This window comes from Lepus europaeus, chromosome 10 (genome assembly GCF_033115175.1).
Source record: "Lepus europaeus isolate LE1 chromosome 10, mLepTim1.pri, whole genome shotgun sequence".
Taxonomy (NCBI): domain Eukaryota; kingdom Metazoa; phylum Chordata; class Mammalia; order Lagomorpha; family Leporidae; genus Lepus; species Lepus europaeus.
The window spans coordinates 82554292-82568903 of record NC_084836.1 but is presented as its reverse complement, the minus strand read 5'-3'; the positions used below and the strand labels follow the sequence as shown (position 1 = coordinate 82568903).

The window sequence follows — 14612 nt, the reverse complement described above, 5'->3', positions numbered from 1 at the left end:
CCCCTGTAACTATGCCATCATGCACACAGACCCATGTCTTCGCAGTCTGAGACCTTCAGTAAGGGATCACTGGTGTGGCCTGCAGAGGCTGAGCCCGGAGTATCAGCTGGACTGATAATACAAAGAGCCCTCCTCCACCACTCAGTGAATTAGAACCCAGAAGGTAAAAATAAGCCCAGACTGGGATAATAATCTTCCCTGCTACATCCTACCACATCCCACATCGGGCTGGGAAAACAGACAGATCAACCCAAGTACGCGGTGGCAGGTGACACTTCTAAGGACACACTGCAGCTGTGAAATGTCCTAACAGCCAAAGAGGAAACTCTAAACTGGGAATGGGATCATGCCTTTCCCTCCACATAGATTTCTTGTCCTACTAGAATATAACCCAGACTCCTTGCCATACAACTAGCAACTGTGACTCTCAACCAAGTTTGCCCATTAGACTCATCTGGGGTGTATTATATTAAAAAAAAATTCCCAAATCCCTCATTGTAACTTAAATCAGAATTCCTGAGGTTAGGACTCGGGATTGGCTTGAGCGCCTCTGCAGTTATGTCTGAGACCCACCTGTTGTAGGCAGGCACACAGGATAAAACTGATCAGCTTTGTGAGCTGGAAGACCACACTTTCACCACGCCCCTGTGTGACCGCATGCCCCTACCTGGCCACAGCTGTGTGCCCACATGCCAATCAGACTAATTAACTACTCCCCTTTGGAAGTGGATTAAAGGCCTGGGACAACGTGGGCCCAGCCTCCCCCCCCCCCTTTTTTTTCCCTTTCTCCTTCTATCCTGGACGGGCTTGCTGCCCCTGGACCTTCAGGACGCGTGGTCTTCGGGCCACCTGCTCCATGCTTTCTGGCCTGCATGCTCTTCCACGTGGCTGGCTCCTGTGCTCAGTATGAATCCAGATTTCCCTTTCTCTCTTTTGGATATGGCCCTCACTCTCCTACGCGTTTCTCCCACTGAATAAGATGCTTAAAACTTATCATGCTGCCTCGTTCATTTATGCTAGCATTCAGAATTCATCCCTGAATATGAGGCAAGAACCCACTGGCTCATGACGGGGTATGTCTCTGATTACACACCCTCTGTGAGTGACAATGGCTTTCATACTGAGAAACGTGGCTCTCTAAAATCACAGACGAGCAGAAACTTTGTGGTTTGCAATTATATCGGTAAACACTCAACACCCGACTCTGGCCGGGAGGACCTGAGGCAGAAGCAGCTTCCATTACAGCCCTGGCACACGGCTTCAGGGGAGGGTTTTGGAACAAACATTTTGTGTATTTCTCTGTGGTCCCCTTCTCAGTCCACACCTGATGTTGACCCCTGAGCACACAGCCTTGCTTTGCTTTGAACCTACCAAAAACTCTGCTTTTATTTGAGTTTCACCCAAACTCCACCCTTTCTCCAGACTCCAAAAATCCCAACTTTTCTTTGCTTGCTGAGCTGCCCCATGGGTCCCTGGTGTGTGGCCTTCCTGAATGCAAAGAATGAGCCAACAAATTCCACCCCGTTGGATTGTTTGCTTATCACTCTTAAGCTATTGGCTAAGACAGCACTAAAATGCAAATCATGGCCTGCTTCCTTATTCCAACATGTCTGTGGCTAAGACAGCATGCAGTGAACCTGTTTGGTGGGTTCAGAATATTAAACCTTATCTTTGTTCTTACCTGGAAACTTTCTAAAGTTAACATTCCCACTAGGTTTATTTTCAGCGTTCTTACATTTCTTCTTCAGTTTTGATCCAACAAATCCATTTTTTAATTCCTAGGAATGAATAGATTGCATCTCAATCTCTTGATTCTGTCCACTTAGAATGGGAAAATTAGAAGTTACATAATACAGATAGTGCCATGATGTGCATTTCTTACTTGAAAGCATTTATATAATCTCTGGAGTCTGAGTAAACACCAGATCTAGGGGCAGGGATGGAGTCAGACTGAGAGGAGGCTTCTGTACACTACCTGTCCACACACAATCCTTAAACAGTCTTCTCTTTGACTTTCTCCCCCATGGACTTTGGCCCTCACAGCTGATTCAAGTCTGAGCGCCTGCTGATATCCCTGGGCTCAGCCTCTGCAGGCTACCCCAGCCCAGTGAAGACCCCTGCCTTGACTTAAGACCCATCCCATGCCTGAACCCACTGCTGTGGTCCCACAGCTTCCTCTTCTCGCCTCAGATCCGCTAATGGGCTTAAGCGACAACTCTGGAAACCTCTTCTGTTGCTTGGTTGGTTGCCTTGTTGCGTCTAGTCCATCCTCTGTCCCTGCTCCTTGAATCTATTCCACTGATGCCCACAACCCATGCATCCTTCTAAGGTTGAGTTGACTCCCTAAGGAGGTGAGGCTTTGCAGATATAGTCCTGCATTGCCTGAGGACGGACTGCATTCTGAAATATGCTTCATCAGGGGATTCTGTCATTGTGCAAACATCACAAACTAAGCCAGGATGTCAAGTGAGACAACCTTATGGGACCACCATTGTATATGCAGCGATCATTGGCCACGCCATGAGGCAGCACACGAGCATGTTTGGAGATGAAGACTTCAACGTAATAGAAGTCGACACTCAGAGGGCTTCTACTAGCCTGATGCATCTGTTCACTACATTTGCACTCACCACGCTCTCCTGTCTGCTCCCAAGAAAGGCAGCAAGGATGGTAGCCAAGCCCTCTGCCACTCTGCAGCTTACAGTGCGTGGGAAGACAGATGAGGACCCAAGTGATCACAGGATGGAAGCATTTTATAGGAGGAGGAAGGCCTGGGTGCTCCATAGCAGTAACGGAGTTCAACATATAGTTAGGTAAGCAGAAGAATGTGCTACGAGAGGGAGGGCCACAGACAAAGCAAGCAAAGCTGACCAGGGACAGAGGCCACATGGGTGGCCGCAGGCTGAAGGCTTCTGATCCCTCCAGTAGGTAAGGAGCAGTTGCTGAAGACAACATTGCTAAGCAGGAATTCTCATCTGAGGTGGAGGAGGGACTGACTTCACATCAGTGAGCATGTGCTGCAATGGTTGATCCCAACTTCAATTCTAAGTACCTGATGGTGAGCGGGGAAAATATGCCCACTGAGAAAAAGGAATCGAGGAGAGGATGACCATCTGAATGCACTACAATCACTACGTGCCTGCTTTGAAGATCCTCTGAGGACATTTTCACCATTTTCTTCGGAAGAGACTGAGGTGGGTGGGTCATAGTCCACCTGGAACACCTTTGTTACAATCCCACTCTGTCGACAGTCTCCTCTGGAAATGATTTAAGAGAAAATAAAAAATCTGTGTTACACAGATTCAAAGAAAAGGTGACAAGTGATTAAGATGAGTTTATTAACATCCTTTAGGTTAATTTCTTAATTCGTTATATTTAAATTGGAGAAATCAAAATGCAACTTTATAGAAAGTTCTTTGTTGTGGGTGCTGTCCCGTGCATTGCTGGACATTTAGCAGTTCCCTGGCCTCCGGGATGAGGTGCTGCTGGCACACTATCACCCCAGCTGCAGCAGCCCAGACTGTCTGCAAATGTCCCCAGAGCTGGCTGAGAACACGGCTGAGCACTTGTGGGTCAGGGACACGAAGGAGTCAAGTGGAAAACGCCTGCCCAGGCATAGCTTTTCAAATACAAGGGTCGTCATTTGAACAGGGTCACACCACAGCCATCTTTCAGCCCTCTGTCAAGAATCTGATAACGAACAACAATAACAATGGCAATGCCTAGTGTGGTAGTAACTGTCGATCTCTTGTCATCACAACAGCTGTCAAGTACATTCCAGCAACCTTCGTTAACGAAGGAGGAACCGAAAATCAGAAGGCCACCCAATTTCATCGAGGTTGCACAAAGAGGAAACAATAAAACCTGGATTAAAATCCAGACCCTCTGGGGCAGGTGCTGTGGCACAGCAAGTAAAGCCACCACCTGCAGTGCTGGCATCCCATGTGGGCGTCGGTTGGAGTCCCAGCTGCTCCACTTCTGGTCCAGCTCTCTGCTATGACCTGGGAAAACAGCAGAAGATGGCCCAGGTCCTTGGGCCCCTGCACCTGCATGGGAAACCCAGAAGAAGCTCCTGGATCCTGGCTTTGGATTGATGCAGCTCTGGCCATTGCAGCCATTTGGGAAGTGAACCAGTGAATAAAAGACTGACTTTCTTTTTTTAAAAAAATGTTTTTAAAGATTTATTTATTTATTTATTTATTTGAAAGAGTTACACAGAGAGAGGAGAGGCAGAGAGAGAGAGAGAGAGAGAGAGAGAGAGGTCTTCCATCCGATGGTTCACTCCCTAGTTGGCCGCAACATCCAGAGCTGCACCGATCTGAAGCCAGGAGCAAGGAAACTTCTTCCGGGTCTCCCACTCGGGTGCAGGGGCCCAAGCACTTGGGCCATCTTCTACTGCTTTTCCAGCCCACAGCAGAGAGCTGGATTGGAAGTGGAGCAGCTGGGTCTCAAACCAGCGCCCATATGGGATGCTGGCGCTGCAGACCAGGGCGTTAACCCACTGTACCACAGCGCCGGCCCCAAGACTTGACTTTCTCTCTCTCTCTCTCTCTCTCTGCCTCTGGCTCTTTGTAACTCTGCCTTTCAAATAAATAAATAAATAAATTTAAGAAAAAATAAACCCAGACCCTCAGTTCTCCCAAGTCCTGTCCTCTTTCCATATCCCAAGTTACCTCTCTCAAAACACTTTCTTTCTGGCCTCTGTTGCTGTCGATGGATGTGTTATTTTTTTTTCTTTTTTTTTTTTTTTTTTGACAGGCAGAGTGGGATGTGATATTTTCACGTTCTCTACACACAGAATATCCTATACTGAGTCCTAGAATGCATCTCCATCCCAGGTTGGCTAGAAAGGCCTCCAGGAAGGAAGTTAATAGTTTAGGGCACATTCTATATTCCGAGCAGCTGCAGAATGCAGGCAGATACCTGGGTAACTCACCATTAAGTTTGTTTTCTGAACCATTGTAGCAAAATTGCAAAATCTCCCATGGTTCTGCTAAAGAAAACAACTGTCCTTGGAAGACTCTAAGTCCCCCAACTACCTGCCTTCATTACATCAACATCTGACGACCTCTGAGAGGATCCTGAGCTCCCGGCCCCTCCTGTCATTTCCTGACCATTCTCCGATGTGACACTCACAGATACATGGCCACAGGGAAGCACACATACCAGTCTCTGGATAGAGCTTCACAGAGTATCTTCTTTCTATGCCAGCTGTGCTTTATGTTGCTACTCCCTTCATCTTAGGATACCACGCTTTAGTAGAAGTGTATTTCCTAAAAGTGTGTCCTTCAAAGTTCTACCAGTGAAAACATTTCCCCCAATGGCTTACGTCAGTTGTGGTCAATTTCGGGTGCCTATTGGGATCCCCTGAAAACTTTAAAATACTGATGCCTGAGTCATTCCAGAGGATTGCTATTTAACTAATCTAGGGCATGGCCTGGATGTGGGGGATTCTGCAAACTCCCTGGGGAGTTCTAATGCGCACCATGGTTGACTGTTATTCTAATGGGCCCCATGCACTGAGCCTTCCAATATCTGTGCCTTTGAAGAATCCTCTTCTACATTGCCTCTGGGTGGGGCCATGTGACTTGCTTTTGGCCAATGAAACATTAGGACGGGGACATCAGCAAGTTAAGCAACTGCTTCCAACACGGGCATCCCGTATCACAGTGCCCATGCGAGGCCCGGCTGCTCGGCTCCCAACTGAGCTCCCTGCTGATGCTCCTGTGAAGCCAGTGGATGTTGGCCCAAGTGCTTGGGCTCCTGCCACCCACGTGGGAGACCTGGATGGAGCTCCTAGCCCAGCTACGGCTGTTGTTGGGAAGTGAATCAGCCAATGGAAGATCTCTGTCGCTATGCCTTTCAAATATATACATTCCTTTTAAAAAAAAAATTACCATGTGCAACACAAGCAGAGACCAAGAAAATAGCTGAAATAGCTGTGTGGCGGGGCTTGCCTTTTCTCTCACTGCTTTTGCACTGGGACACTATGAGGAAAAATCTCAGCATAGCCCACCGCAGACACATGGCTCAGCCAACAGCAGGCTTCAGCCACCAGAGCAAGTCAAGCTCTCAGACCACGAGGACGCCAGTGCTCCCAAGGCAGGCCAGCAGAAGGAGCGCACTGCCGAATGCACCTCAAAGAGCTGACGCGCAGAACACTGAGCAACGGAAACGAATGCTCTTCTAAGACACTGCCTTTCAGAGTGGCTCGTTATGCAGGAACAGCCCAGGGTGAGCAGCACTGGTTAAAGGATCATTTCAGTGGTCCTTCACCTTCTTTATTTCATTGTTTTTTATTATTAGTAGTATTTTAAAGATTTATTTATTTATTTGAAAGTCAGAGTTACACAGAGAGAGGAGAGGTAGAGAGAGAAGGAGGTCTTCCATCTGCTGGTTCACCTCCTAGTTGGTGCAATGGCCAGAGCTGCACCAATCTGAAGTCAAGAGCCAGGAGCTTCTTCCTGGTCTCCCACATGGGTACAGGGGCCCAAGGACTTGGGTCATCTTCTACTGTGTTCCCAGGCTATAGCAGGAAGCTGGATCAGAAGAGGAGCAGCCGGGTCTTGAACTGGTGCCCATATGGGATGCCGGTGCTGCAGGCAGCAGCTTTACCTGCTACATCACAGTGCCAACCCTATTTATTATTATTATTATTACAGTGTTACAAAAATAATTCTCACTGCTAAATTCTGGAAGCTACAAATGTTATCAAGAAGAAAACAGCAAGCATACATGATTGTATCACTGGAGGCAAAGGCTACTCAAGTTTTTATCTTTTAGTCTTTGTACAGTTTTAAACATAGTTAAAATAATACAGTATAATCTTGTATCCTAATTTTTACACTTGTTATATCATAGTTTCCTATATCATTCAAAACTTCATGATAATTTTTCTTAATGTTAATAACCTTCAACTGTTAACAGTCTCATGTATGTTTGTCTCCTGATTAAGAAATCGATTACCTTAAGTAACTAGAAATAGATTTGAATGAAGCAGAATTTCCAAAAAGAATTATTTTATTGTAAATTTACAGCACTAATTGAGTTGAAAATTCAAAAATTTTTGTAGAAACATTGTCCCTAAGCTGAGCACATCTGAAATACTGTAGCAGTTTCTTCATTCTCTCAAATAAATAAAATAAATTTTTTAAAAGATTTATTTATTTATTTATTTATTTGGAAGTCAGAGTCACACAGAGAGAGGGGCAGACAGAGAGATCTTTCATCTGCTGGTTCACTTGCTAACTGGCCGCAATGGTATGGGCTTTGTCAGGCCAAAGCCAGGAGTCAGGAGCTTCTTCCATGTCTCCCACCTAGGTGCAGGAGTCCAAACACTTGGGCCATCTTCTGCTTTCCCAGGCGCATTAGCAAGGAGCTGGATCAGAAGTGGAACAGCCAGGAAATGAACTAGTGCCCATATGAGATGCCAGAGTCGCAGGCAGCAAATCTACCTGCTATGCCATAACACCAAACCCCAAAGTAAATGCTTTTTACCCTTTGTGCCTAATGCTGTAAGCAGGCCCCACTAGAAGCTGCGGATAGCTAGCAGTCAAATGAAGAAGGATGTAATGCCTATGTCATCTGATTAGATAAAAACATCTTTCAGAAGAGTCTAAAACTATGGTCATTGTGCCACTCTCCATCCCACTCCATGCCCATAAGTATCTATCCCTGTGTGCACGCCTGGCGGTGTCTTGGCTGCCACATCAAGTGCCCACCCCTCAAATAGCTTCTGAATTTTTCATGGGTCCGAGATGACTTGTTTGGACAGAAATGATCTGGCAAGTGAGAAAAGGCCACAAATTCTAACGTTCAATAAAAAATATAATATCTATGAAGGGATTGTTTCGCTTCATTTTAATTATTTAATTTCCAGATGCCAAAGCAATCATCTTTAATGTAGGATCTGCAGCACGAGGTGGACATTTGGTGCTGTGGGTACGATGCTGCTTAGGATGCCCGCATCCCGTACCCAGGTGCCTGGGTTCAAGTCCCTGATCCACTCCCAATTCCAGCTTCCTCTTCCTGCTGATGCACATTCAGGGAGGGAACACACAATGGCTCAGCAGTTGAGCCCCTGTTGCCCACGTAGGAGACCTAGACTGAGTTCCTGGCTCCTGGTCTTAGCCTGGTCCAGCCCTGGTTGTGGTTGTTGTGGCCATCTGGGGTGTGCACCAGTGGATGGAAGATCGCTCTCTCTCTTTCTCTGTCACTCTGCCTTTCAAAGAAATAAATCTTTAAAAAGAACAAAAAAGTTACCTATATAGGGGCGGTGCTGTGGCTTAGTGGGTAAAGCTACCGCCTGCAGTGCCAGCATCCCATATGGGTGCCAGTTTGAATCCTGGCTGCTCCACTTCTGATCCAGCTCTCTGCTATGGCCTGGGAAAGCAGTGGAGGATGACCCAAGTCCCTGGGTCCCTGCACCCGCTCCAGGCTCAGACCCAGAAGAAGCTCCAGGCTCCTGGCTTCAGTTTGGCGCAGCTCTGACCGTTGTGGCCAGTTGTGGAGTGAACCAGCAGATGGAAGACCTCTCTCTCTCTCTCTCTGCCTCTCAGCCTCTCTTTCTCTCTGTGTAACTCTGACTTTCAAACAAAATAGATAAATATTTCTTTACAGTTACCTATATATCTTGAAATGAAAAATAATCATTAGTGCTCTGATTCTCATAAGAAGAAAAATAAAATTGGGACACCGCCTTGTTGCATTATACATTAATTTGATGACCGTGTCCTTAACTTACTTAGAGACGGCAACAGCTTTCACTTGTATTTTTCCATCAGGCAGGGTAATGGGTTTTGTATACTTCAATGTATTGTTCTCACCATAACCAATTCTCTTTAGAAATTCAGGTTTGCTGCCATCCAGGGTATAATATATGTTGACGTCTGGGGTGTCTGAAAAAACCAAAACAGGATATCTGTAAGGGGAAGTAAAGTATCAGGTCCATGAATAACACCTGCAGGTCGGGTACTCTGGGAGATTTTCTATACACTGTGGAAATGAATATTAATAATTAACAATAATTCATTCTTTCTCTGTGCCAGCACTGTGCTTTTTATGAACTGGCTCATTTTACCTGCTGTTCCCATTTTATATCCATTTTACAGATGATGTAACTGAGTCTTGGAGAGATGCTGAAGCTTGCTAAGTAACAGAGATGTGGTTTGACTGCTGGGCCGGCTCCATATGCTATGCTGTTGAGCCAGCACCTGTTGTGCCTCTCCAACAAGGCACTGATACGCATGGAATAGGAGTCAGTTTTAAAATAACAATACCCACAAGTACAAGCTAAGTTTTCTTTTTAAAGATTTTATTTATTTATTTGAAAGGCAGAGTTACAGGGAGAGAGGAAGAGGAAAAGACAGAGATGGGTCTTCCATCCACTGATCACTCACCAGATGGTTGTAAAGGCTGGGGCTGGGCCAGGCCAAAGTCGGGAGCCAGGAGCTTCTTCCGGGTCTCCCATGTGGATGCAGGGGCCCAAGGACTTGGACCATCTTCCGATGCTTTTTCTCAAGTGCATTAGTGGGGAGCTGGATCATAAGTGGAACAGCCACGACTCGAACCAGTGCCCACGTGAGATGCCGGCATCAGTGACGGCGCCTTTACCCACTATGCCACAGTACCAGCTCCAGAAGCTAAGTTTTAATTTTTGAGCATCTCTTAAGAATGCTCTATTATATTTTATTTGGACTTGGTTAATAATCCCTATACTTTTTGGGAAAAAATTAAAGGTAATAAATTCAAGATTCCAAAGGTTCAAAAGGAGTACACAATGAAAATTCTCCCTTCCACCATAGAGGCATCCAATGGTATGTTGAGTATCCTTAAAAAATTTTTAATAGCCATAGAAAGACCTATGCATATATTCTTATTTACCCACTTTTTTCACATTGGTGGTGGAATACCATCACTCAGTCCACACATTTCCTTTTTCATTTAACAGATCATCTTGGATATTGTGCTACACTGGCACACAAAGGTCTTCACTCTCTGTTAAGGTTACATCACAATCTCTTGTAGAGATGAAAGATAGTTAACCAATTTCCTACAGATGGATAGGTAGGCTTGTTCACTGTCATTTTCTTTATTTTGCAATTACAAGCATTCTTATGAATAACCTTGTAAAGAGTCTTCATGGGGCTGGCATTGTAGCATGGGGGTTTAGCCACAGCCTGCAGTGCCAGCATCCCATGTGCATGCTGGTTCACGTTCTGGCTGCTCTGCTTCCCATCTAGCACCCTGCTAATGGCCTGAGAAAGCAGCAGAAGATGGCCCAAGTGCTTGGGCCCCTGTACAAGGGAAAAGCTCCTGGCTCCTGACTTCGGATCAGCTCAGCTCTGGCCATTGCGACCACTGGGGATGAAACAGCAGATGGAAGACCTTTCTCTGACTCTCCTCTCTGTCTGTAACTCTGCCTCTCAAATAAATAAATTTAAAAAGTAAAAGCATTTTAGTGGGGCTGGTGCTACAGTATAGCAAGTTAAGCCTCAGCCCACAGTGCCAACATCCCATATGGGCACCAGTTCATGTCCCAGCTGCTCCACTTCTGATCCAGCTCTCTTCTGATGCACCTGGGAAAACAGTGGAGGATGGGCCAAGTACTTGGGCCCCTGCACCCACATGGGAGACCCAGAAGCAGCTCCTGGCTCCTGGATTCAGTCTGGCCCAGCCCCAGTCATTGCAGCCTTTTGGGGAGTGAGCCAGCGGATGGAAGACCTCTGTCTCTCTGTCTCTACCTCTCTCTGTACCTCTGCCTTTCAAATAAATAAAATAATTTTTTAAAAAATCATGTTAGTTGTTAAGATAAATGAGGTCAGAGTATAACATCTTAGAAGTCTTGGTCTAGGGATCATACTAGAAATCTAAATAATTAGCATAGAGTTTATTTACTAAAGTACATAATTGGAATCTCAAAGTCTTTTTTATCCAAATGTTGCTTCATATTACCTATAGAAACTAGTTCCTTATTTTAAGTGTATACATATGTACATATTAAGTATATATATGCATATACTATAGTATCTGCATAAATAGAAATATATATTTATTTATATAAAATACACTTCAAAGAGTTCATGGAAAGTGTCTATAATGATATGGAGTCTCTTTCCACAACCTCAGCAACAGATGCTCAATGGCTCTCAAGGTAACACATTCAGTATTTACCAATGAGCATTATCCAGTGAGTAAGCCTTTATCATTACTACACACCAAAAGAAACCTATTTTCCAACTCATTTTTTCAAAGAACATTTTGAACTACCTTCGTAAACACACACATATACACATATACAAACGTAGATGTGAGTCTAAAGTATATACAGAACCAAGAAATACAGTTGTTGTTTTATTTCTGTAATAACAACTAAGATTCGTTTTGGCATTACTGCCTGCCAGAGGCCGTACACCTCACGTGTATGCCAACTCATCTAAAAGTCACAGTGGCTCTGAGTGGTGGATGATGTTATCTTTATATCCAATGAAGAAACCGAGACTCAGAAAGGCAAAGAAATGTGCCCCAGGTCACCAGAAGTTGTCAAAGCTGCGACTCAATCTCTGATCTGTCTGACTGGAAAGTCTGTGAGTAGATCAAATTTATTATCCCAGGAAAATAACGGGCATGGGCGTCCCAGGAGCATCTGAGTAGGCACTGGGACATCTGACCTTGGCTGACCTAGGGAGGAAAGGCAGTGCTACAACTAAACACCAGCAGAAACAGAAACGCAAGGCTGATCCAACCTAACTGCATGAACCTAAATACACACCACTCTATACACCATCCACGTCCAACACTTCAAATCTTGGAAGTTTTCAACTCCAAAGTGCTGACTATAGAAAGCATACAGAGAAATCAGCTCCCAGATAAACACAGAGAATAACAATGTCATCTTAAGCCATTTCAGATACACGGGACTCCTACCTGATTTCATTTCCAAGAGAGTGTTGTTGTCGATTTCATGGTTTGCTTTTCCGGGCTGGGGCACTCGCAGTGGAATGATCTGAGGGACACACACTGAACCAGCCGTCATCTCCTCTCCTTGCATGGAAAACATTAGGGAAAAAAAGACATCCCAATGTACACTTGGGTCTGAACGCAGACGGTGAAGAGCAGCACCTCACATAAACGCAGCAAAAGTGGTAAAATCTAAAGCAAACACTGCTAATGTGCACCTGCAAATATTATTCAATTCTCAACCGAAGTAATCATGATATGTGAACTAAGTTTCTGCTGTTGAAGTCCTTTGTGAAATTTTAATTGTCTACATCAGGGGTGGAGAATATCATTTGTTCTGGCCCTGTCAAGGCAACCACAGGCAGGACTCAAATTCAATAAACTTATAGCAGGCTAATTTTTAAGTTTATAATTTTGTATGGCCTATAAGTGATGGGATAAATATCCAAATGGCCTTTGGCAGAAAAAAAAAAAAGATTCCCCCACTCCTGCAACTATTTCTGAGAAAGGAACAAGAACGAATAAAATGGAGGATAAAAGAGTCATTTTAAATGGGCAGATTAAATAAATAAGGCAGGGGCTGGTACTGTGGCACAGTGGGTTGAGCTGCCACCTGCAACACCAGCATTCCATATCAGAATGCCAGTTGGAGTCCTGGCTGCTCTACTTCAGAGCCAACTCCTGCTAACACTCCTGGGAAAGCAGTGGAAGATGGCCCAAGTGCCTGAGCTCCTGCCACTCGTGTAGGAAACCCACATGAAGCTCCAGGCGCCTGGCTTTGGTCTGCCACAGCCGTAACCGTTGTGGCCATTTGGAGGATGGATCTCTTTCTGTATCTCTCCCGCAACCCCTCTCTCTGTCACTGTGCCTTTCAAATAAATAAAATAACCCTTTAAAAAAATTAGGCAGAGCAAAGACCATCGCTAACATTCTGACCTCAGTTCCTTCTAGATCAATACCGTTCCCTGCCTTTGCTAACTGTGCCACCTTGGCCTGGGAAAAATTCATTACACACGCGGAACAAAAATAACTCTGCATGTAGCATGAAATGTTAATTTACAACTCCTCTGGGAAACTCCAGGTCCTTGGCCCTACAAATGTCACCAAAAATCATTTCTGAAAGCTGTAAAGATAGTTTTGGACAGCAGGATATTACTTCTCAGCAGAAAGGAAGCTGGTACAGATATAAAAAGTACCCAGCAGGACCGCACTGCGCCGGTCCAAAGGCAGGAGCCAGGTGCTTCTCCTGGTCTCCCATGGGGTGCAGGGCCCAAGCACTTGGGCCATCCCCCACTGCACTCCCGGGCCACAGTAGAGAGCTGGCCTGGAAGAGGAGCAACCGGGACAGAATCCGGCGCCCTGACCGGGACTAGAACCCAGTGTGCCGGCACCGCAGGCGGAGGATTAGCCTACTGAGCCTCGGCGCCGGCCTCAATTTTTTAATGTATGAGCTTGAAGGGAAAAATTCCTCATTGTAACAGCAACCATTTGCATCTCTGTACTGCCTTTCCCAATTTCACTGATAATGGACACATAGGCTTTATTCCACTATAATCTGTATATCCATCCAATTCTTAGAGTCTACTTCTTGCACCTTCACTTTATTATTTACAATTGCTGTTGTGCTTTTTATTTAAAAAAATCAGTTTGCAGTTAGGCTATTTCCAGCATCTCTTGGGTTTTAGTTGCTGCAGTTCTACTAATGCTGCTCTTTTTGGCCTGTTGCCAGAGGCTGTAATTCCACCAAGTGGAAGAACTAAACCTAACATCTTCTTGTTGGACAGCTCCAGACTGACAGCCAAGAATATAAACGACAGATAATGACAGCATAGCAGTCGCCCCTGGAGACCGGTGGATGGACTCGGGGGGTGGGGGGACCTGCCCGTACTCACGTGTCCATTCAAGTGGAGCAGGAAGTTAAAATAAAATTTTTTAAAATAGTTGAAAATAAAAATATTTAGGGAGGGAGTCGCAAGTGGCCTTGGGAGTCTGGGGAGGCCAACGGGGCCCTCGCCAAGAGGATCCGGAATCTGGCGGATCGGCTGGGTCCTAGCGGAGGGGTCGGTCACCAGCACCCGGCAGTGCCCACCCGACCGCTCCCTGCACCGGCCCCGGCCCCTTGCCGACCAGATCCGGAACGCGTCTGTTCCTCGCCCTCGCTCACCAAGGACAGCTCGGCTGGAATGAAGGATGCCCTCCTCCTTCTGCAGCCAACAAGACCGAAGTCAGAACTTCCAGAGCACCTCCGCAGCCCACAGCAGGGTCGCGGGCCGCTCACCGCCTCTCGCCTCCTTCTTCGCTCGGGCCCAGGTTACCACAGACGCTGCGAGCCGCGCCCCGCCCGCTGGGAACTAGGCAGATGATTGGCGGAAACGCGGCTCCCTAGCAACCAGCCCCGCCCATGCCGCTGGCGCGGAGACCCACACGCGCCTGGAGTGCCTTTCCCACGGCTTTACCGGGGGCGTCCTAGAATATGCCTGCTCGGAGGTTGCAAAATATTGAAAAGGTGACTTCCCAGCATAGAATGAAGGAACCAGGCTCTTTCTTCCCACAAGGGGGGGACATCCTGGACAGCGAATATAAGGAGCTGTAGAGGGGCCGGTCCGAGTGCCGGAACAGGCGCGGCTTGGCCGCCCCAAGCCGACGGGCCAGGA

General features: G+C 46.2%; 1 protein-coding gene across 3 annotated transcripts in view; it reads right to left on the bottom strand.

The window, feature by feature from the left end:
- The window catches only part of DZANK1 (double zinc ribbon and ankyrin repeat domains 1), a 62130-nt gene extending 47856 nt beyond the window's left edge, over positions 1 to 14274 (bottom strand). The window contains exons 1-5 of one of the 3 annotated variants that reach the window (XM_062202261.1): positions 14237 to 14274; positions 11926 to 12042; positions 8744 to 8897; positions 3140 to 3257; positions 1682 to 1778 (exon numbers count right to left, since the gene is read on the bottom strand). In XM_062202261.1, the coding sequence (XP_062058245.1) occupies positions 1682 to 1778; positions 3140 to 3257; positions 8744 to 8897; positions 11926 to 12034 (478 nt within the window). In that variant the 5' untranslated portion in view covers positions 12035 to 12042; positions 14237 to 14274. Of the gene's footprint in view, positions 1 to 1681; positions 1779 to 3139; positions 3258 to 8743; positions 8898 to 11925; positions 12043 to 13850; positions 14087 to 14122; positions 14207 to 14236 lie in introns of those variants that run through there. The other 2 variants (XM_062202260.1, XM_062202263.1) reach the window with 2 other exon arrangements.
- Between the last annotated feature and the right edge of the window lie 338 nt (positions 14275 to 14612).